We start from the raw sequence: 24,270 nt of genomic DNA, 5'->3' as shown, positions 1-24,270 counted from the left end.
ACTTGAACAACAAAAAAAAAATTGAACTTTCTCAAAAATAGTTACCAAACAAAATTTCTGCTTTATTCTTGGAATTTTTTTTTTTTTTCTTTTGAACTAATCAAATGCGTTTCCCACTTTTAAAACACAAGAAAATTGGTTTTTTATTTATTTATTTTTTCTTTCTTTCTTAAAAACAAAAAATTCAAAACAGTTAAAAACATAGCCTAATTTCCCCCCCTTTTGGGGTTGTTTAATTGCTTAGATCTACCCAAAATTATTGGGTACTTACAAAACACTTCGCACTTATAAAAACCTATAATAATCACCTAAATTGAACAACCCTAACAATTTGCAAATCATAATCCATCTAGATGTTAAGTTTAGCAATCACATGCTTTGCATGTGATTATTAGAAAGTTAAATGACAAAACTACGTCACATACAAGTTTACTAAACTATCATTTAAAAAAATATATATATAAATAAATCAATAGTTAAAAAAATGAGGGATTTAATTAATTTTTATTTATTCGTGTCTTTTTATTTTTTGGTGCTGAGAGAGGGATTTAAATTTTAAACCTTGGACATGTCGTCAAAAAAATATGAAGGACCTACTACAAGGGTCTTGGATTCTTTCTCCTAATCTACTACTAGTGTTTCAATGCAAACTTGCAATCTCTAACCCCAATTTGATATCTATCCATGCCCACCATCAAGCTTAGGCCAGAGTCCGACACAAATTTGCCAATGCAAAAGCGCTTTGAGGCGCAATCACGACAAGGTACAATGGTGAGGGTAAATCGTTTCTTTCATGGTGATACACTGATACACAACGAGGCATATACCTCTTTCCTTGTACCTACAGAGTACGAACCGCTATTTTTGATGTCCCAATTTCAATTACAAATTCTAATGGTGGGAATTTTTTAAGGCACCATCTTTGATATTATTAGCTATAGTCCATAGGTGATACAGGATGTTGTGGTAAGATTTATAGAACAGGAACCATATTTAAAGGGTTACATTTGTGCACAACTCCTCAAAGTGGTTCGCAAGACACCTTGAGAAAGCCAAGAAAATGTTTCTATAGTCTAATCAGGAGCACCCGATATTACCTCATTCAACAAATTCGGAGAAATGTGTAGAGGAAAACTGACTTGGTCTCTTTTATTAGTCATGATCTGATCAATCATGTATTATTATATATTATATGGATTGGCAAAATTACGATTCTAGATTATATGCATAAATAAGTATAATAGATAAAGCAAACTTGTTATACCTTAGCATTTGGAAAGGATTCAAGTATTCTGGTTTTGGGGCACGACAATCTGTATGGCATTCTAATTATAATTTTCTAGATATGCCTGGGAAAATTTTATATAGTTGGATGAATTGCAGTTTAGTGAAATTTCTAGTCAACGAGTTTACTATAATCCTTACGGGCAAAACATTATCTAAGAATTAGGGCGTACATATATCGGGTTGAAAAGTTTTTTTTTTTTTTTTTCTTTTTCAACCCAACCTAAACTTGTCAAATTGAGAAATTCTCAACTCAACTCTACATATCATTTGTAAAAACCAACTCCACCCAACCCACGTGCTTCAATGGGCTGTTCATACAATATTTTCTTTTGAGATAGTGCTTTCATGTTTAATACCTCATAAACTGAGCGGCTCTAGGAATTTTTTTCAGGATAATCATTAAAAAATTTAATAAAAATAGAATTTGACTATATTAATGTCAGCAAAAAAAAAAAAAAAAAAATACATGCACAAATATATAAATTTTTAAAATTACCTTCACAAGTATTCATATTTTGAAATCATTATATGATATGATAGTTCATTGTAAATATTATTAGGTACTTCTTTTTCAATATACACAATTAAGCGATCATTAAACTACTGATATCCTTTTCAATTACCAACATATTGCCTAAATAAGTAACAATATATACAAAATGCATTACATTTTAAAAAAAAAATGTATCACATAAATCCAACAAATTCGGTTAAAGACTAAAGCAAGCACAAATAGACTAACTATTTGAAAAGTGTGCATTTTTTTAATATATATATAAAAAAAAAAAAAAAAAAAAAAAGTGATTTTAAAATATGCCCTTTGAAAACACAATTTAAAAAATCAAATTAAACGTTTGATTTGGACTTTTAGGCTAATTTTTTTGTTTGGGCAGTTTTCAAAAATGCTACATTTACAACATTTTTACAACATTTACACAATAAAGTATAGGTGGTAAGTTTTTACTAGTTCTAATTTGTACATACCATTGAAATTATTTTTTCATCCACTAGTAACAACCTGCTACATAGGATTTATTGCAAAAATATTGTGAACATAGCATTTTTCACAAATTTTTAGTTTAACATTCAACAGACCAAAATTTTGGATAAGTTGAAATTAATTTTTTATGGGCTCAAATTGTTATTTAGGTGTTCAAGTTTTTTTTTAGGGTGCTCAAGTTTTTTTTTTCCTAGGGTGGTCAACGACCCATATTAATTTAAAATTCATTTTTTTAAAGGTATATTAAAAAAAAGAAAATTCAAGTCAGGGTGATCATGTGACCACCTTGAACTACATGACCACCCTAAACTACACTTAATGCCGCCCCTGCTTGTAAAAAAATGGAATCTCATTAATTATTTAATTACTTTTATATAAATGATTAAAATTCACATAATATGCATAAATTGTATTGCAAATTTTCAAATTTATTAGAACTAATTTTTAAAATACAAAATAAATCAAACTCAAAAAATTAAAATAAAGGCAATAAAATAAACTCTCTCTCTCTCTCTCTCTCTCTCTCATATATATAGGGGTCAAGTTGTATTAGATGGGTTAAAAACCTATAAACCTAAAACCAAGTCAACATGCCACTCAAAATAAAATTTCAACCCAACCCACAAAAACCATTTCAAGGTATCAGGTTGGATTGGATTGGATTGGGTCAGTTTTGTTAGGTTGGTGGTTTGGATACTACAGTAATTAAAACCTTACCGACAGTTATGTTGGAACCAATATCTTGTTGCAATGATGTGGCTGATAAAACATTGCTCCCCATGAAAATTGCAAGTTGTGTAGGTACAGTGAGAGCGATAGAATTGCTATTTGTCATGAGAACAACTAAAGCCATACTTGGTCAGCTACATTTTCTTGAACTTATAACAATTCCATGTGGATACATCTCATTATTTCAGATATTGGACTACCGTTCAATGTGGGATCTATGAGATTTGAAATTGTTCCCTCACGCCAAATTTTCCATGCTTGTAGAAATATATCAATGTGAACATGCCATGTTAAAGAAGAAAAATTACATTCTCATAATTATTTCTTTTCTTCTTTTCTAAAAAAAATGAAGAAAAAAAAGAAGAAGAAAAAGAAGGAAATATACCCTTTTATATTCCTACTCACATAGTTTAGAATGTACTCCATATTCCTTCCATTACGAAAATAAGTATTTTTTTTTTTTTTTACTGCTCACAATCTTCAAAATTAACATACCAAAACTAAAGACATCTTATTTCATTGAAAATTGTCCAAACATTCCATACTATGGAGCCAAATATCCACTACATTTCATCAATAATAAATCAAGTCTTAATTTTAATGGTAATCTTAATTTCAAAAAATTTTAATTTCCAACTTTTTAATGACATTTTTGGTGTTATTTCACTTTAAAAGGCATGCACAATTCTATACATTAGCTCTAGCATGTTGGTACTTACGAAGACCCTACAATTCTGTTTGTGTTGCCTTTAGTTTCATCTAATACCACCATTCTTGCAAAGAGGGATGTGCATAGGTCAGGTTGGGTTAGATTAAGGGTGTTTTTCAATCCAACCCACCATGGTTAGGTTGAAAAAAACTCAACCCCACCCAACCTATCCCAAGGGTCTAACCAAGGTTTTCAGACCCGGACCGTTCGTTGAACCATAAAAGGGAGAGGTTTAAGGTTTTTGAGGTAGAACCGAGGTCGAACTGGGGTCGAACCATGATAACGTCATAATTAATTTAATAATTTATTAATGCCTAAATATAGATATTAAATTTATAAAACTAGCAAAATTGACTATATATATATGTGAGGGAAATTTAATGATTTTCAAGCATATATTTAATAATTAAATAAGAAAGTTAATAAAATAAAATAATAACCATTAAAACATTAAAATTTATGATTAATTTTTGAAGTAAAGTTGAATATCTTTGAAGGATTTTAATTATAATTTTTTTTATTCCTTGTAAGAGATGGATAATTTAATTAAGTAGAATAAAATTATGTTAAGTTGTTTTAAAAAAAAAAAAATGCTAAGGGGTTGGACCGCACGGTTCTCACCGGTTCGTGCGGTCCAACCCCGGTTTTAGGGGTTCATGGAATTAACAAAAAATCCGGTTCTTTAGGCTTAAAAAACCGGTTTTCATCTCGGTTTCCGGTTTTCACGGTCCAACCTCCCGGTCCGGTTCGATTCTGAAAACCTTGGGTCTAACCTCACTCAACCCAAGTGAATTGGGTTGGCCCATTGGTTGGACATTTATAAAAATAAAAAAAGATATAAGCATAAAAACAATAAATTTATAAGATCACCAACACAAATAGCAACAAATTTACTAATCAAACCTGAGCATAGTACCAAACTAATAAAAACTATTTGATTAGTGCATCAAACCAACACAAATAAAAAGTTGATTTATAATCTTATAAATATGTTGGTAGTTCCTCAAACCAAACGATTAAATAATAAAATCATATAATATATATTTTAAATATATATCAAATCTATGTGAGTCGGGTTAGGTTAGGCGAATTTGTAAATCTACTGACCCGCACCCAACCTAACCCACTGTAAAATAAAATTTGGCAATCAAACCCAACCCACTAACCCCTAAAAGCCAACCCAACCCGGCAGGTTAGGCTAGAGTAGGTCAATTTTGGTAGATTGGTGGGATGGCTGCACATCCTTACTTGTCCCTCAAAAATCTGCAATTTTAGGATTCATTTCTACATCTAATAGAATGTTGGCAGGTTTAAGGTCAAGATCAATTCTCTAGATGTCTGGAATCCTCATAAAGGTATAGAAAACAATTATTTGATGATTTATTGGTGTATATTTGAGATTTTTTTTTTTTGTTTTTTGTTTTTTTTTTTTTTTGAGAATCAACCAAGAAGACGTGTTGCTTAAACAAAGTAATTTTGGATGAGCTCTGTAGTAAAATGCATTTTTGCAAACGTGTTAGCTAGTTCAATGTGAGTGATTTATTAGATTTTTAAAGTAAATCAATTTGGTGGAAAATTTTATTATATATATATACTGATAATGATCATAGATTTTCTTTTTCGCCTAATTTTTATTTTTATTTTTAAATTTTTTTCTTACAAACCCTAATTTCATGAATCTTTTTTTCATTTTAGCGAATTATGAACTTTTTAAGTAATTTAGGTTTTAGCGAATTTTATTTATTTATTTAATTTTTTTTTTTGGGCAAATTTCGCTCGAAAATTTTCGATCAGGTGCAGAGAATTTGAAGGAATCAAAGAAAGGAGAATCGCAATGGTGACTGCGAAGGTACGGCACACTAACCTCATAATCAGATTCTTGATTCGTTCATTCATGTTTTTTACAAGACTTGTTTTCTTGACAATGTTAGGGAAAATTCGCTGCCAGTTTGAACCGTGTTGGCGATGATAGTGGCACTTCCAAAAGTGGTACATTTTTCATTATATTCTCTCTTATGTGTGTGTGTGTGTGTGTGTGTCGCGCTTCAACTTAGCAATTTGTTAAGTTGCTTTAAATTTTAATTTTAAGTCTTTTTTGAATGTAGTGGGTGTTAGAAATCTTAAGATCAGTGGGAGTAAATGTATTGTTTTTACGCCTAAATATGAATGACATACTACTTGGAAGTAGTGATTTGATTTTGTCATGTAAGATACCCTATATGTTATGAAGCTATAAGACAGGCATTATGGATAGGTCTTAAGGTTGTCAATTTTATGATGAGACCTTTAAAGATTTTAAAGATAACTCAGCTATAATTTTCTTCTCTAAGAACAATGATTGTGAAAGCCGAAATAAACATATCGACATAAAATAACTCAGTCTAAGAGAGAATTTTAAGAAATTGAAAGTGTCCATTGTGTTAAAATTATTAAGCTAATATATGTGAATTTCATAACTAAAGGTTTGCCGACAAAGCAGTATAAAAGTCTTTTGGACATATGGAACTTGTTAACTCATTTGGTTTTTAGTTTCTCTCTAATTATTCTATGTTTTGGACATATATTTGGTTATTTTTGGAGAAGAAAATATATGGTTTTTATTTGTTCACATAAAGTATATGTATTAAGTTAGATATATTTGTAGAGATATATAAGGATGATATATCCGTGGGGATGTACAAAAGAGGACCCGAATGATTAATAGGTAGTCTATTCCTAAAGAATTAATGGCTTAGAATTCATAAAGTACTCATGTAAGGATTACCATACATTATAATACATGGAAGGAAGTACTCATAATAATTGAGGACATTACCGCCATGATTCATGTACTGGATTCTTTATTTGAGTGGGAGCATTTCACAACTAGTGACATGGATAATATCGTGACTATAGCATAGTGATAATTATCACTTATTGAGTTATTTAAATTTCATGTGGGCCAAGTGGTAGAATGTAGGAATTTATATCTCCTTAAAGAGAATTTTATGTGGCCCACATTTGAGTGAAGATAAAACTCATGTCTTAAGAATTTTATTTGTGAAAGACGTTATGGTGAAATGGTATATAACAAATTCTTAGTAACTCTCAATTGGTATAACCTTTTGGTTAATAAACACCTTGAAATTACAAGTTTTAAACTCCTTGATGGAAGGGGGTTATGAAACAAATCTTAATTTAAAAGGGTCTCTAGTCTAGCCTATATATAGCTTGTCTTAATCAAAATGAAATATATAAGGTAAAAGTCATAGACTAGAAGACACCTTTTATAAACACTATCATCATATAGTGAGTTTTCTTTTCTCCAAACACTTAAACAACTATAGCTGGAGGTATTTTTATGTTTATTTATTTTTCGCTCCAACTCTAGATTTATCTTACATGAGTATACATGGATAGTTTTTGGAATAGTCATGTAAGAATATTCACATTAGCATAGCCAATCTTTAGGCCAATTATTAACTTAAGAAGCTACTTTTTATATCTTACCTACTCAATTTCAAATAAAATCAACTTCTAACCTTTATTTCTTTCTCCATTTTCTTAAAATATTTTGTTCTGTCTTTCTCAAAATCTCTCTCTCTCTCTCATTGCATTGCCCTTCATCGCAACCCACTCCCTTCACCGCTTTTCACAAAACCCAACTCCCTTACTGCCATGTTTACCGTAACCCACACTACCAAGCATAACTACCTGCACATTTGCCGACACCATCACCCACACAACCCCCCATACCACAAAACATAGAGGAGGGTTTGCTATTAATCTTAACAGTGTTGTAGACTCTAGGAAAGCAAAGAGTATGTTGAAGAGGTCTGAATGTGGGTATAAATATGAATATTTAATTGAGGAATTGGCTCCAAATATCCTTTTAACCGTGACACTTCTTACAATGAAAATGGAAAATACCAAACTTTAAAACCCAAACGTTACCCCTTAAATTTCAGCACATCTCACATCAGACACACAACTCGCTCCTCTAAAAAAAAAATCCCCCCGCCCGAAAAATGCAAAGTTCAACAAATTTTTAGCACATAGTTTGAATATTTAATTGAGGAGTTGGCTCCAAATATCCTTTTAACCGTGACACTTCTTATGATGAAAAAGGAAAATACCAAACTTTAATACCCAACTTTACCCATTTAATTTCAGCACATCTCACATTGCCACACAACTCGCTCCTCAAAAAAAAGAAAAAGAAAAAAAAAGAAAAAGAAAAAAGACAATAATAATAATAACAATAATATATTATTAATATTATTATTTACTATTTATTTATTTTAATAAGAAGGTGAAACCAAAAGTATAAAATAAATTTCTTTAAATATATATATATATATATATTGTTCTTTTTGGTAATTTATATATCAAAACACCACTTTTACAAGTGCTAGTTAAACCCTTAGTTTTTTTTAAAAAACACATTTTAATAACTTTTACCAAATATATATATATATTTAAGTCCAATTTCATATTGCACTTTTTAAAACCATCATTTTTTTTTCAAAAATCACAGTTTCAAAAAGCTGAACCAAATTTTTTTTTTCTGACCCTAAATGATTTAATGAGACATATAATCTAATATACGTGGATAGTTTTTTTTTTTTTTTTTAAATTTTATTTTTATATAAGTATTCATGGATAGTTTTAGGAATAGTCATGTAAGGGTATTCACATTAGCATAGCCAATCTTTGTGCCAATTATTAACTTAAGAAGTTACTTTTATATTTTACCTACTTAATTTCAAATAAAATCCACTTTTAACCTTTATTTCTTTCTCCATTTGCTTAAAATATTATTCTCTCTCTCTCTCTCATACATATTGCATTGCCCTTCATCGCAACCCACACTACCAAGCATAACTAGTTGCGCATTTGCCCACACCATCACCCACACAACCAAGGTTGTCAAAATCGAGATTTTACGTAAGATTGTGGGAGGTAGGTGGAATCGTAAATCGTAAGATCCTACATTATTTGAGGGGAAAAAAAAAAACAAATTGGTATGTTAAATAATCACATAAATTATACATTCATAAAAAAACCAAAAATTTGCATCCATTTGATGTAATTATCATACATTATTACATCCATTTGTAAACATCATTTAAAGAGGACAAAAATATCAAAATGTGACACTTTATTGGAATGCTTTTTTTCATTTGGTTCAACTAACACTCTATCTCTCTATATTAGAATAGCAAAACTTGGTCCATTGGGATGTTATTTTTCATTGGATAAAGTTTTGTTACGAAATTAGTTGTAGTCTTAGACTACAAACTTACTTAATATCTTTTTATCAGAGATGAATTTTGACAAATCCACCATTGGATTACATCTTCTTCTTATATTCTTTATGCTTGCAAAATTTCAAGAAAATTAAAAATTAATAGCTATGTCATCAATAAATATTTTAAAGGCTAAAATGCCAAATTAATCCTCTAACTTTCTTTAGATTTCATTTTAGTCCTCTAACTTTGCTTTCGTTCATTTCAGTCCTCTAATTTTCAGATTTATTTAATTAATGCATTTCCGTTAACTTTTGTTAAAATTTTTGAAAAAAAAATCTGGAAAATATTTTTCAATCATTAATTGAATTTTTTTAATTGAAAAAATTTGAAGAAAAATTTATAAAATTGAGAAATTAACCACAACATATAACAAAAATTGATGAAAAAGTCTTAATTGAATAAACTTAAAAGTTAGAGGACTGAAATGAACAAATGCAAAGTTAGAAGATTGAAATGAAATCTGAAGAAACTTTGAGGGTTAATTTTGCATTTTATCCTATTTTAAATTACAAGTTTTTGTAATTTAAACCTATGCACAAAATATAAGCTTATAGATCATATAGTAAATAATATCTGATTAACACAAAATTTAATATGTATATTATAAATATAAAGAACATGCAATTCAAAATATATTGTAATATTTATTTTATTAAGTGCGTTTGTAACCTTAAGCTACAACCAATTTCGTAGTTAAACGTTATCCTTTTTTCATTTGGTTCAACTGAGTCTTCTGTTAAGGTAAAGAATATTACAAGAAAGTAGGATCATTTGGAATCGTCAGAATCATATGATCTTGAACAATTGCTAAGATCCTTGAAAGATTTGGATTGTTTTGAGCGGGTGGGATCGTAAAATCATAGGATTGTAGGATCCAGATTGGGATTTGACAACCATGCATACAACCTCCCATACCCCAAAACGTAGATGAGGGTTTGCTATCGATCTTAACAGTGGTGTAGATTCCAGTAAAGCAAAGAGTATATTGAAGAAATCTAAATGTGGGTGTAACTGTGAAATTGAGAATTGAAATCACCAACCCATCAACAATACTAAAAGATATTTGAATTGAATTTTGTTATTTTTCTTAAAAAAGAAAACAATTATTTGGTGATTTATTGGTGTATATTTGAGTGTTTTTTTTTTTTTTGATGAGAATCCACCAAGAAGATATGTTGCCTAAACAAAGTAATTTTGGATGAGCTCTGTAGTAAAATGCATTTTTGTTAACGTGCTGCTAGTTCAATGTGAGTGATTTATTAGATTTTTAAAGTAAATCAATTTGGAGGAAAATTTTGTTATATATATATATATTGATGTGGTTATTTTCTGCTCATGAGAAATTCTAATTCTGTGATCTATTGGGATTGAACACCTCGCCTCCTCAAGACCCGACGATGTGAGCACCACCCTTCATGACCATACTCTCCTAGAACACCCGTCGGTCTCCAAGGATCTGTGAAGTATTGCATGTTTGCTCCTAACAGATGGTTAGTATATGTACTAATGGACAGTTGCATCTTATCCTCCATCTCCATATTGATGGATAAATCACATACAAACGGTTAAGCACGCTGGGTCCCACCAACATTCTCGTGCACTCCACTCATGTATCCCTATATGAAAATAGCTTGCATACCACACCTAAAAACCCTACTACATGTTCATATCTTCCTAGTATGGAAAGAGGAGCCCTGAGATCTCGAAGCCATAACTGCGGATCTTCTTTACAAGGAAAACCCCTACCTTTAAGGGATCTTGGGCCAACTCTACACCACTATATAAACACCAAGCCCCCTTTTCCTTAAGGTACGTGAAAATCCGTAACTTTCACACTACTGAGTTCTTGGAGATTCTTTTATTATTAACTTAGCTTTCAAAGGGTCTTTGGCTAACATCCCACCAGTGCTTTCTATAGGTTCTTTGTTTTTTTTTTTTTTTTTTTTTTTTTTTTTTTTTTTTTTTTTTTTTTTTTTCTTTAGGTACTTCATGTTGGGGTTTATGCCCTAAAATCCAATTTTTTGGCATGTCATAAATAATTAATTATTTTATTATATGAGACTATTTATAAATGAACTAATGAGACATTATCATAGTCCTTGAGATGCATTATATGTGATTTATGTGATTTAGTCACAGAAGATATAAATCATAAGTTTCTTGTAAACTCAAAATGTAGTTCGTAGTCGGTGATGAAATTGGGCGTTTCATCTGTGAAGACTATAACACATTAACTAAGATGATTTATCTTGATCATGGAAGTGGAGACTTCTAGTTGATGTGTTGATGTGTCTTAAGAGTTAAGACATATTGAACTGGACCACTGTGAGATTAATTATTCAATCAACAACTGTCACCTGAATAATTAATCTCACGACTTCTAATTTCATAGACTCTTAATCTTGAGAGGATAGTGAACTTGATCATGAAATGTAGGTTACTTTGATATATCAGGAGTGAGATCTAATATTCACGGTCAAAACCTCAATATGTTGGGTAACCACACGTAGTGTTGAGGGAACACATATTCTCAAGATGAAATCCATAATCTCTTTTTATAGAGACACGAAATATCTCCTTAAGATAAGTTTAATGGGAATTGGTTATTCAGGGCGTCCACTTTAGTAAAAGATTAAACCGGCTACTCAAGGATAAAATAGTTGTTTACAAAGTGACAATTCATTATGACTTTGTTCATTATGGATATTTCAAGGAGGGGTCAAATGATATCATCAGAGTCTTGGGATATAATTTATTAATACGGTTTAGAGTGCAATTATATTTATATAGTAGTATTAAATATTATTAATGGTAACTTTAGACTTGTCAAGAGTTGACAGATAAGCCCAAGGTCCATTGGAGTTAGAGTTTTATTTGTTCCCTTTGGTCCTATCTCAAGTCACAAACTAAAACCCAATTCGGCAAGCCCAAAAGGCTAATCCAATTAGATAATCAGTTTTTATTTAATAAGAGTTATTAAATAAATTAACTACCAAGGTAGTTAGAATGTACGTATGATAAAAAAAAAAAGAAAACAGTTTTTCTCTACAATGAAGAAGAAGAACTTTCTTTGAGAATCAACGTACATAAAGACTGATTGAGAGACCACTCTTCTTGGGCAATATGTGGAATTGGGATGTTGATTAGAGGTATTCTTAAGTCTTAGTTTTGAATTTCACTGCATCAAGGTACGCTTTCTATTTTTTGTTCTAGAATTCAAGGTTACATGTTATCACTCACTCATGAAGTAGATCCGTATTTGTTACTTCCACTATGTGTTTTGTATGAGATGCAAAACCAGATTTTCCAACACTTCAATTGACGTGTGTGTGGACGATCAACTCACTAACAATATTGTGCATCATCATATATATAGCTCTTAAAACATCTCATTGATAAGCATTAATTCCCATTTCCACAAGTGTTGGAATGTCCTCCATCCGTGTAATATCATGATGGTACATTTAGGGAGCTTTTGGGTAAAGGTGAAAGATTTTAGTTTTTTTAGTTTTTTTTTAATGAAATAATCGATTTTTTTATCTTTTTGTTACATATTTAACAAAAATATTATTAAAAGTTACATCTTTTGATAAATACTATATAAATAAGCTATCGGAAAAAAGTCATTTCCAAATAGACACTAATTAGTATTGAATATTTACAGACTAAAAAGCCATTCAAACAATATTCATAACTTGAGTAATAGTAATGAAAAAACAATCAAATAATAAAATACAAGTAGTATACATAAAAAACAATCTAATACAAAAATACAAATTATAGATATCAAATGGCCTATTAGCTCAGTTGGTTAAACCATTGTGCTAATAAATGCAAAGGTTGTAGGCTTAAGACCTGCATGGGCCAATAGTACTTTTTTTCTCTCTCTTTAAAAATTTATATATATATATATATATATATTAATGTAAAATCATTTTTTTTAATTTAACATTATTTTTTAAAAATATTAATGTAAAATCACTTTTGTTTTTTAATTCGCCAACAAGTATAAGAGTATTAATGTAAAATTACCCCTTCTTTTTCAAAGGGAAAAGTGTTTTAAAAAAAATATATTAATGTAAAATCACATTTTTTTTTTCAATAGGCAAAGCGAGCGGAAGGCAAAGTGTTTTTATTTTTATTTTTTTATAAATATTAATCTAAAATTACGTTTTCAAAGGCAAAGTGAGCGGTGGCCTTTCAAGTGGCCAAAGAAAATATCAGAATGAAGAGATCTGAGTGTTTTTCCTTAAGTTTTTTAGGTACAATTGAGAAAACCCTAATTTTTTGTATTTTCTCACTCAACCACTTAAAAAAAAAAATTTATTTCCATGTGTTTCCAATGTGAATGAAAGGACCAAAAGGTCTAGGGTTAGGAATAAGAATCTTGTATAGTTTTTTTTTTTGGACTAGTTTTTATTGTTAATTTTGTTGGTACAAACCCTAATTACATGAATCTTTTTTTTTTTTTTTTTCATTTTCATTTTAACTTTGTACATTCAAGAATGAGGACTTATGATTTAGGACTAAGGTTTTGGTTGTTGTTGTATTTGAGTGTCTTTTTTTTTTTTTTTTTTTTTTGCTTTTGAGTATGAGAGAGAGAGAGAGAGAGAGAGAGAGAGAGTGTGTGTGTGTGTGAGAAATTTGGGAAGAGAGATTAGGAAAGAGAAGCAGCAAAGAAGATATGTTCCCTAAACTACAATGCTCTGTAATTTTGGGCACTATAGCTAAAATCCATTTTTGTTGGTGTATTACAAGTTCAATGTGAGTGATTTATTGGTTTTTTTTTTTTGGAAGTAAATCAATTTGGAGGAAAATTTTGTCTTATTATTTAATTTTGAAATGGAAAATTTAGTATTAAAGTATTTAGACACACTAAATCCAAAACAGAACATATAATTATATTAATATACAAAACGAATTCCAACAATTGGCCTATTAGCTCAGCTGGTTAGAGCGTCGTGCTAATAACGCGAAGGTCGCAGGTTCGAGACCTGCATGGGCCAATAAAATTTATTTTTCCCTAGTTCCCCATCAACGTCAAGGGTATTAACGTAAAATCACATTACTTTTTTAATTCCGCAACAATATTAGGGGCATTAATGTAAAACCACATTATTTTCATGCAATTCCCCAAAATCACATTATTTTTCAAATAATTCCCCAACAAGGACGGGGTATTAACGTAAAATCACACTATTTTCAAAAAACAAACAAAGCGCTCTCTGAAAATTCACTTCAGATTCAAACTCAACGGTCTCTCTCTCTCTCTCGCTCTCTCTCTCTCTCTCGCTCTCTCTCTCTCTGTGGCTGAAGAAAATATTAGATCTCCTCAAGTTTTTTAGGTACAATCCAAAAACCCTAATTTTTCGTATCTTCTCACTCAATCACTTTCTTTATGAAAATACTGAAAGATCTAGGGTTTGGGATAACAATCATGTATAGATTTTCTTTTTTGCCCGATTTTTATTTTTTAATTTCTTTTTCGTACAAACCCTAATTTCATTAATCTTTTTTTTTCATTTTAGCGAATTATGAACTTTTATAGTAATTTTAGGTTTTAGCGAATTTTATTAATTTATTTAATTTTGTTTTATTTATTTTTTATTTTTTGCAAATTTCACTCAAAAATTTTCGATCAGGTTTAGAGAATTTGAAGGAATCAAGAAAAGAAGTATCGCAATGGTGACTGCGAAGGTACGGCACACTAAACCCTGTAATCGGATTCTTATTTTGCTCATTCATGTTTTTTTTTACAAGACTTGTTTTCTTGACAATGTTAGGGAAAATTCGCTGCCGGTTTGAACCGTGTTGGCGATGATAGTCGCGCTTCCAAAAGTGGTACATTTTTCATTACATTCTCTTTTGTGTGTGGCGCGCTTCAACTTAGCGATATGTTAAGTTGCTTTGAATTTTAATTTTAAATCTATTTTTTTGAATGTAGTGGGTGTTAGAAATTTGAAGGTTTATGTGGAAAGTGAAGCAGCTAAAGCTGATGCTGATGGCAAGTAAGTTTATGTATGCATGCTATTTGTTATTAGATTATTAGTAATTTGAGGAAAGGGAGGAGATAAAAGAAAAAAAATATGGGTTTTTAATATTTTTATGTTTTATGTTACTGCGGTTTCCATTCAACAAAACAAGAGGGTTAATTAAACTATGAAAGTCTAGCAGCTGTTCAGTACTTTGTTTTTGTTTGAGTGGACACTGTTGGCAACAATGTAAGATTTATCATTTCTATGCATATTGGCTGCTGTTGCTGACATAATTTGGTTTATCAAACTTTAATAGTTTTGTTGTACATTCTTAGATGAGGTTAGTTTCACACTTTTAGAATAAGAAAACAGCATAAAGCATAAAAGTTACTTATTCTTGTTTTGTAGCATGAAACTCAGTTGCTCTTAGTTTGGTTTTCTTGGCGACCAACCTGGGGGTAAGGGGAACTTATATTTTCTTTACTTCGTTTTTATTTATCTACTCTTGTTGTTTTTTCAGCGAGGGGAAATCTGTAATTGCTAGTAAAAGGGCTAATCTGACTAGTGTGCGGGTAATACTTCTTCAGTCCTTTCCTTGGTAGTTTTGGTTGCTCTTAGCAGCAGTATATAGAGAATATTGACAATGTTGATGCTTTTATGAGTATGGAGTTCAACATTCATTCTTATTTCTTATCTGAAGGGTGTGAATAATATGGAGAAGAGCAAAGGCAAACTAATTAGCTCTGGTAAGGCTCCTTAAGTAGAGTATATTTGTCAATGGAGCTCAAGTTATACTCTGAGAACTATTTTCAACAGTTTTAGACTGGCTTTTTCAGCAAGTACAAATGTCAGAAGAAAAGCGCTTGCTGATGTCAGCAATGCCCAGGGAAACTCTTCAAGGAAGGCAATGCCGGTTGGCCTTAAGCTTACGTGAGTATCTTTTCATTTTGAAAAAATTACCTTCTAATTTACCATTATTGTTCTTTCCTTTTTTGGGGGAGAAGAGGGGTTGTTGGGGGGAGAGAGTGCCCTTTTTTTTTGAAAAAAAAAAAAATTCAAAGAATAGGGAACAGAATGCTATTATAGGTTTTTAGCCTTTTTGGTCCTGAAACTAGTAGAGTTCTAAAGCTACATGATTTATTGCATTGCAGGAAAAGTAAAAGTGAAAGAACATCTTTGCAACGGTATGTACTCTAAACCTTGATTAGCAGGCTTGTAATCATTCTTTTTCATCTACATGCATGTCAAAATAATGTGTTCGTAATTCAGGATTTATGTATCATAGCAGTCTTGACTATGAAAATGGTTTAGTAAAAGAAAATATTAGTACTATTCTTTAGTTTGTTTTGATGGGTCTTTCTGTATCTTCTTTCGTATTTTATTTATTTGTTTATTTTTTAAGTTTCTCCATGCTAGTAATTTTTTTTTTTTTTTTTGATCAAGTACAACATTTGTTTTGTTTCTTTCTAGGGTTTCCATGGGTCCAGGTGGAAGGACTATAAATGTATCCTCAAGGAAATCCTTTACGGTATAGAAACCAAAACCGATTGAAATAATTTTGTACTGATTCTTAGCTTCCTTTACAGTTTCATTGCATTGATCTTCTGATTTTTTGTCTCCTTTTATAATATATTTGTTAGAAAGGTATAAAACATTCTAATCGATGATGCTGACTCATTTATTCTAATGGCATTTGTACTTAATAAATGTTGCTAAAAAGTATCAAGATTTGTTGCTACTATACCATTTCAATAAATGAAGAATGGAATAGGCCAATGAGTTCTAGCTCAAATGGAACTTATGCTGCACACAAGAATGGCCAAGTATGAGGGTGCGGGTTCAAAGCCCATTGGTGCATGTGTAATGTACTAATAAAAAATGATGAACAAAATATCCGATTAAAAAACTTGCTTAATTACTGCTTCATTTCTAAATGGTGAAAAAATGGTTTTAAAACTGCATCAGGTCCCCTTCTTAAAAAATTGCAAGTATCTCGAAATGATAAACTTAGAGAAGGTAATTGATATATGAAACTAACATTGGAGCATATTCTGATTTTAGTTAATTCTTCTATTGCTAGAAGCGTGCGTGGGCGCTCACACACACATGTACACACACACACATATTAAATAATGAGAAGTGATGATCTTGAAACAAAGAGGGTAGGAAGTATCTCTTACAAAAAAAAAAAAAAATGCATATCATAATTGGGAAGGGCAAAGTAAAAGAATGATTTCTCTTAATCTTTGGAATTTCCAGATAATGGGTTTGGACTTAGTTTCAAAAATCTATTATTTGTAAGGATGCCCATGAAATTAAAGTCAATATGATAGCTTGGTAAAGTCAGTTGTTTTTCTGTTTCTAACACAACTTGTTGACTTATTTAAGAATAATGTTTCTAAGTTTACAAAAAACTCCTTTTTCTGCCTTGGTTATAAGCATTTCTTAGTATATATTAGTAAATAACCCGAAGGGATAGCACAATCAACTAGTGACCATGCCTTATAAAGCAGAGGTCACTAGTGCAAATCTCTCCTCCCTTCACTTGGGGCCAAAACTTACATATTAAGAAAAATATTTATCTCTCCTCCCTTCACATTACTTTTTTTTGAATTCTTTTTTTTTTTTTTTCTGCAAGAGATGCTGTTTTTTTTTTTTTTTTTTTTTTATTCTAATTGAGGGCAAAATGCAGGAAAATGTAAGTCAAGGTGTTGGTGATGTACACACTTCCAAGAGAGGTGATTTGTTATCCTTTTTACTATTGTTATTTCTATGATTTGTATTACAATAGGTAGTTACTTGGTTTAAAAAATATTAAGTTTTAAACATTAGAAGCCCTCTTCAGATTCTTTCAGGAACAAGACCATGGGTCAAAGCCGTGATTCTGTTGTTACCAACGACAGGTATTTGTAACCCTGGTTTTTCTTTTCCCCCCTTTATATTGTTAGAATAGGCGCTCTCATTTGGAGGCTCTTTGCTGATGAGTGTTTTTAAACTTGTATGTGGCTCATGTCTTTTAGAACTTATATTTGTGGACATTCTCTTCATGACACTTTCTTTTATTTATCAGGAGGACCATAAGAACTTCTCTTATATCAAATAGGTATCCTTCAAATATTCTATGTTCTATGTGACATGAATAAATCTTGTATTTGCTGTTGACACAATTTTTATTATCACTCTCTGCTTGAAGGAAGTCTTTACCGGTGCTAAAGAGGGTGACCCAGGCACAGGCAAATATCCAAAAGGTAGTTGTGATTCTCCTCTCTCTCTCTCTCTCTCTCTTTTCTTTTCCTATTTTAATTAAAGATCTGGATTGCAGAGTTTTCTTCTGCTTTTCCTAATGATTTGTTTCTTTTTCCAGTTAGGTTCTTGTTGCTAAATATTTTTTCCTTTTCTTTTTTATATTTAATCTATTTTGCTTGCAGGAAAATGCTGAAAGTTCTGACAAGGGCAAAGAAAGAAGTGGATATCCAGGTTAGCTATGGTGATTTGCCTAGTTCTTTACGTGCAATGGCAAAGAGCTATACTGATCAGAATGTGTTGTTGGCTTTAGTTAATCCTTTAGTTGGCCAGAACTTGTAGACATGATGCAGTCTACTGTGCATCATATGTATATCTTCTCTTAAATTAATTAAAATGTTAAATTTTAGAAAATTGTTCATAAATGGGCCTGCTGTAATCATTTTATGCATTTATGCTCAACTAAATCTGCATTGATTTTTCTTTTTTCTTTTTTTTGTCGTTAATAATTTTATTGCTGGGTTCAGTTCCTAAAGCTGGCAAGAAAGTAGCATCCCGGATAAACAATAGGAGCCATCTTTGGCAGAATCGAATGAGTGATGGCTTCCTAATAATGTGAGTAACAATGATACATACAAGCATTATTATCTCACAGCCTGTTTAGATGTACTTGAAAATCTTTCCAATAATCTTGCTAGTTGTTCATTCAATTCTGCTTCTGCATAAATGAAATGGCAGTATACTTGCCCTCAGTGTTCTAGTCAGTAAGGCTTGCACATGGCATGTGAGTGTATTTATATGTTAATACTGCTAATTAAAGTCTTTAAATCTACTGCAATTATATATTTGACCTTACACAAGCAGAAAATGTGATTCTAGCTTGACTTTGGATTCCCCAGTCATACTCTTTAGCTAAAACTATTCTGCATAGCGTTAATATATGCATAGAGCATTTTTACACCGTGAATATTTCACCTTAAATGACTACTGTTCTCTTTCTTTGCCTATACTGATGGACGTGTGCTCAGAATCATTTTTTTTTCTTTTTCTTGTAGATGTCACATATGACTTTAAGCAATTTGTGTCTTTCCAAATTTTTAGAGAAAAGGAAATGTCAGGCTGTTATGTAGAGTTTGGATTCTGGTTTTCTTTTTCCTTTCTCAGAAACAGGAACGCAGAAACTTTACATGCCTTTTCAACTTTAATAACTCATTTTACTACTTTGTACTTGTAATTGTAAGCAAAGATATTTAATATCACCTTTTCTTTTTCAGTTTCCAAGGATGGTTAACTGGATAAGGTTGAGATTTCTACATACTAATTTAATTTGCATGTATGATGCCAGGGGCAAAACTAATGTAGAGGCTCACGCATTGACAAGAAAATCTGTGAGGGTATGTGACATTTTTTTTATAAATTTTAATGATGCTCCGTGTTGTTTTGATATTGGGCTTACATTAACTTTATCAATAATTACCAGAGAATCCAATTTTTGTTTCTTAAAAACCAATAGTATCAAGATTAATCAGTTTATCATTACTAGATGTGTCAATATGTTTTATTAGTATCAGCAATTTGATTCCCTTCTAATATTATTAATGATACAGCCAACTGTGAAGACCACACTCCAGGCTACCCTAGCTCAAAGGACTTTAAAATCCAAGAACATATTAAATATTAACAAGTCAACATCTGTTGCTGCAATCTCCTCTAAGAACAAGGAGGAAGCAGTGACATCTTCTATTTCTGAGAATGCTGCAGTTGTGGTTCCATATGAAGCTACTCAAGGAAAGCTTCCATCTGCTGGTGCTGCAGTTGTGGTTCCACAGGAAGTTACTCAAGGACAGCTTCCATCTGATGGCAATGCCAACCCAAGTACTGTATCGGATGTCATTCCCAAGAAATCGAAACGGAGGAGATCTTATACATCTTTATTGATGGCAGGATCAAAGGTTGAGGCATACTATATTATATTTTAATGTAATGTATTTACCCTTTTTTTTGCAAATTTCAATTACAATTGGTCTTATCTTGCAGTTACTGGAGGACTGCGGTGAAGTTATGAAGCTGGAAAAGCTACCAAATATTGATGACAATTGCAATCAACTAGAAGTTGCTGAATATGTTGATGAGATCTATCAGTACTATTGGGTTACAGAGGTGATGTATAATGTCTTCCTATCTATTACTTTATTCTTCTACCAATTTTTTACTTTTTTATTTTTTATTCTGGTCAGGATAGTATGCTTAACAAACTTTTTACATTATATTTCTCAAGTGTTGTAATGCAATAGCTTGGGAACTGATAAAGTAGAAAGAGGAATGAAATCAAAGGAATGGGATCCCAATCTACCAGGGATCTGTGGGTATCTAGAGCAAATCCTTTTTTTTTTTTTTTAAGTATGCCGGTGGCATATATTCTCAGTTTTAGTTTTTAATTATCTGTATCTTATGACAAGACAGTCTGATAAGAGATTACTTGATTTATCACTCATATTTTTAAAGTTATGAAGAAAATAGATGGTAACTGGTACTCCCTCTGTCGCATTTTGTTTTGTCCACCTTAGAAATTCCAACTATTTCAGGAGACAGCTTTTAATACATTTTCTCTAAAATTAAAAGATTTATCAATTTTCTAAATAATGCTTCTTATTATAAACTAAAATAAACAAATGGAAAAGGAGTTGACTTTTCAAACAATTTCTTTTGCTAGATCTTATCAAGAGAAGCTTTACACTTTCATGGTTGCCTCAAACAGGAGTAATGTGCTTGACTGACATGACATTATTCACTTTGTTTATGTTTAGTTAATGATTGTTAAGTTGTATTTTCTGTCAAGACATATGGGACCTGAAATTCTTAGCTCTATGTTATTGTCTGAGTTTGGCATTCTAGCACTACTGTCCAAACCGGTTCAGCTTGATGATCTGCCTATATGCTAAATTGGCTTGACTGCAGGCACAGAATCCATCAATGGAAAATTACATGTCAATTCAGACAGACATTACAGCTCATATGCGGGGCATATTGATCAATTGGTTAATTGAGGTACATATCTTTTCTTCCAAAGCATTCTGATTACATGTTTTTCCTTTTTGCTTTTCCCATAGTGGTTATCAATGCATTCTGATGATTTGCCCAATTCTTCACTGAAATTTTTATCACTCTTGTTATAGGTACACTTCAAATTTGATTTGATGCAAGAAACTCTATATCTCATGGTGACATTGTTAGACAGATATCTCTCACAAGCTTCAGTAAAGAAGAATGAAATGCAGTTGGTTGGTCTTACTGCACTCTTGCTAGCATCAAAATATGAAGACTTTTGGCATCCAAGGGTAAGTATTAATGAGTACAACTCACGTGCTTCTTATCACAACTTGTTTTAATGTCATGAGTTTTTTCCAATTTACATGCTTACCTGATTTGTGTGCTCCTTTCAATACAGGTCAAGGATTTAATCAGCATCTCAGCCGAGTCGTACACAAGAGATCAAATGCTTGCAATGGTATGTTAGCGTCCACTCATGAGCATTCTTTTTCAAGTTCTTTTTCCTCTTTTCTTTAGATTGTGGAGTATACAACGAGGATGAATATGTTTACAGAGTTCATATGTCCAAATGATCCTGCTTTTCTGGGAATATATATAAAATGTTGCTGGTTACTTTGCTGATTTTTTACTTTTTGTATACAAACCATTGATATGGATGATTTGTCAAAAAGCCATTTATAGTAGCACTTTTTATTGATTCTAACTAAGCACCTTGACTTTGCTCTCCAGGAGAGGCTCATTCTTAAGCAATTGAAGTTTCGTCTTAATGTGGCTACTCCTTATGTGTTCATGTTAAGGTTTCTTAAGGCTGCTCAGTCAGACTCAAAGGTATTTTAGTAGCATTTAAAAGTCCACTCTACTAATTGTAGTTAGTAAATGCTCAGATTTTGTTTAATATGTGGACTAGATATGATTGCAATCCTCAATTTGTTTGCTGATTGTTTGTTACTCCTTGTGGAAATTGCTCACAGCTTGAACACCTGGCATTCTACCTCATTGAGCTCTGCTTAGTTGAACATGAATCTCTTAAGTTTAAGCCCTCATTGCTATGTGCATCAGCTCTCTATGTTGCAAGGTGTACCCTGCACATGACTCCAGCTTGGACCCCTCTGATTTGCAAACATGCACGCTATGAAGAGTCCCAACTCAGGTACTTTGTAAGATTCAGCACCTTCTTCACTTTTGACTCTCCTTAGAATCTCAATTATGTTTATTTGATTGCTGCAGGGATTGCGCACAGATGATCATAAGATCCCATAAAGCTGCTGGAAAAGGACAGTTGAGAGTCTCATATGAGAAGTACATGAGGCCTGATCTCAGTGGTGCTGCAGCAATAAAACCTTTAGATAGGCTTCCTCTTTGATTTGACTTGTGTGGATAGCTTCTCTCTGTAATTAGATCAGCAAAACCTAATGATACTGGAAAATATGCAGGTGAGATTTTCGGCTCAATTTGAATCTTTTGCATGACATACCTCTTTTTATCACTTCCGCACATCTCAAAAAGTGTTTTTGTTCTGAAAGTTATGCAGGAAGATCTACTTAATTTCATCCTTGAAGTATTATCTCATAGCAATTTTACAAAATTGAGGAAATAGACCTCCGCTGGTTGTTAATCTTGGACATTCTCCAAATTATTTCTTGGAAGCGCCTTGATTTGCCAGCTGCCGCCGCCCATGTATTGTGGTTGATATTTCTATTTTGTGTTCATGGTAAAATTGGTGTTGATTTTCATTATAGTTCACATATCAAGATACTTGTTGTAAGTTTGCATCTTGTGCTCTAGCCAAGTTACTTGTAACTTTGCATGTTGTACTCTAGCATTATCACCATTGCTAATCAATGATGCGTTATGCATTTCAGTTCCTTTTTAGTACTGCCATTTTTTTTAATGAATTCCTTTTAAAAGTTCTGCCTACACAACATTTTTTACAAAAAATCATATGTGGTAAGTTGTTATTAGTTTTAATTTGAATTTATCACTTCAATTAATTTTTTCCTACTCATAATAGTCAATACCAACCTATCATTTAAAATTTATTGTGAAAATATTGTGGACGTAGCACTTAAAGAAATTGTGTTCAGAATGCAATTTTAGTGCAAAATGTGATAATACTAAAATTGTATTTTCAATTGTACGTTAAGTCCCATCAACTTTTGACTAAACAAATATATATATAGGGTTAGGTTTAAGTTACACCTAGTGTAACTCTAAGTAATATTAAACCACTCAATATTTTTTAATTGGATGTAAATTTTGACAAATTTACCGTTAGATTACATTATTTTTGTATATTCTCAATGTCATCAATCACTTGTTTAAATTCAAGTTTTTGTAGTTTAAAATAATGCATAAAAAATGAGTTTACAGATTGAATGGTAAATAACATCCAATTGACATAAAAATTGGTATGAATGTTAAGTACATATAAAACATGTAATTCAACGGTGGGATTTTCATTAGGTGTAACTTGAATTCAATTCATATATATTTGTAAAATTTTGTTTTTAAAACATGATTTCACCATTAGAAATGGTGCTTTTAAAACATGGTTTTGTGAATAGGTTATTCTCCCAAATAATTTGTTTGCAACAATATCTTTATTAATTGTTAATAAAATAATGTTATTTTTGCCAAGAAGCCCCAATGTATAGCCTACAGGATAAAATAATAATTAAAAAGAACGGTTGAGAAGTAATGGGTTTGAGACTTGTCATTTAAACTATGAGAGCAAAACTAGTCTTCAAGTGCCCTTAGATTTTCAAAAGAAAAAAAGGAAAAAAAAAGAAGAAAAAGGTTCTCTTAAATTAGTTTATTCATTGATTTAGTTATTTATTAAAATGTCTCAAAATATTATAAAAAAAAAACTCATAATAAATTGCATAAATTAAGTTAATGCCCTTGAATCTCAATTTTACTAATGAAATACTTTATTTTTAATAAAATATTTTTACCTAAATTATTAATGATAATGAAATGACATTC

The 24,270-nt window shown here is 31.3% G+C and overlaps 1 protein-coding gene and 1 non-coding gene across 2 annotated transcripts; both read left to right on the top strand.

Annotated features, from left to right (window-relative positions):
* Nucleotides 1-13,948: 13,948 nt before the first annotated feature.
* TRNAI-AAU lies at nucleotides 13,949-14,022 on the top strand. The gene has a single exon. It is a non-coding gene; the product is annotated as a tRNA-Ile (tRNA).
* A 347-nt stretch (nucleotides 14,023-14,369) lies between these two features.
* Nucleotides 14,370-23,150, top strand: LOC115988067 (putative cyclin-B3-1). Its single transcript, XM_031111699.1, has 25 exons — nucleotides 14,370-14,455; nucleotides 14,659-14,713; nucleotides 14,800-14,857; nucleotides 14,961-15,024; nucleotides 15,512-15,563; nucleotides 15,692-15,737; nucleotides 15,828-15,921; nucleotides 16,143-16,175; nucleotides 16,462-16,519; nucleotides 17,672-17,729; nucleotides 17,837-17,894; nucleotides 18,062-18,094; nucleotides 18,185-18,239; nucleotides 18,420-18,468; nucleotides 18,762-18,849; nucleotides 19,580-19,628; nucleotides 19,842-20,186; nucleotides 20,272-20,394; nucleotides 21,193-21,282; nucleotides 21,411-21,572; nucleotides 21,683-21,742; nucleotides 22,015-22,113; nucleotides 22,257-22,435; nucleotides 22,513-22,718; nucleotides 22,809-23,150. Exons 1-24 carry the CDS (start codon nucleotides 14,415-14,417, stop codon nucleotides 22,646-22,648), a joined length of 2,085 nt encoding a protein of 694 aa, XP_030967559.1. The 5' UTR covers nucleotides 14,370-14,414; the 3' UTR covers nucleotides 22,649-22,718; nucleotides 22,809-23,150.
* Nucleotides 23,151-24,270: the final 1,120 nt, after the last annotated feature.

The sequence above is a fragment of the Quercus lobata genome, chromosome 4, assembly GCF_001633185.2.
Source record: "Quercus lobata isolate SW786 chromosome 4, ValleyOak3.0 Primary Assembly, whole genome shotgun sequence".
NCBI lineage: Eukaryota > Viridiplantae > Streptophyta > Magnoliopsida > Fagales > Fagaceae > Quercus > Quercus lobata.
Note: the sequence above shows the minus strand (reverse complement) of the source record. Positions and strands in the feature narration are given on the sequence as shown.

Bases quoted from the DNA above. Each gene is read 5' to 3' on its own strand.
- LOC115988067 (XM_031111699.1), top strand. From the start codon at position 14,415: ATGAAAATACTGAAAGATCTAGGGTTTGGGATAACAATCAT. The intron at 14,714-14,799 runs GTACGGCACACT...TGACAATGTTAG, and splicing joins TCGCAATGGTGACTGCGAAG to GGAAAATTCGCTGCCGGTTT. The intron at 21,283-21,410 runs GTACATATCTTT...CTCTTGTTATAG, and splicing joins TGATCAATTGGTTAATTGAG to GTACACTTCAAATTTGATTT.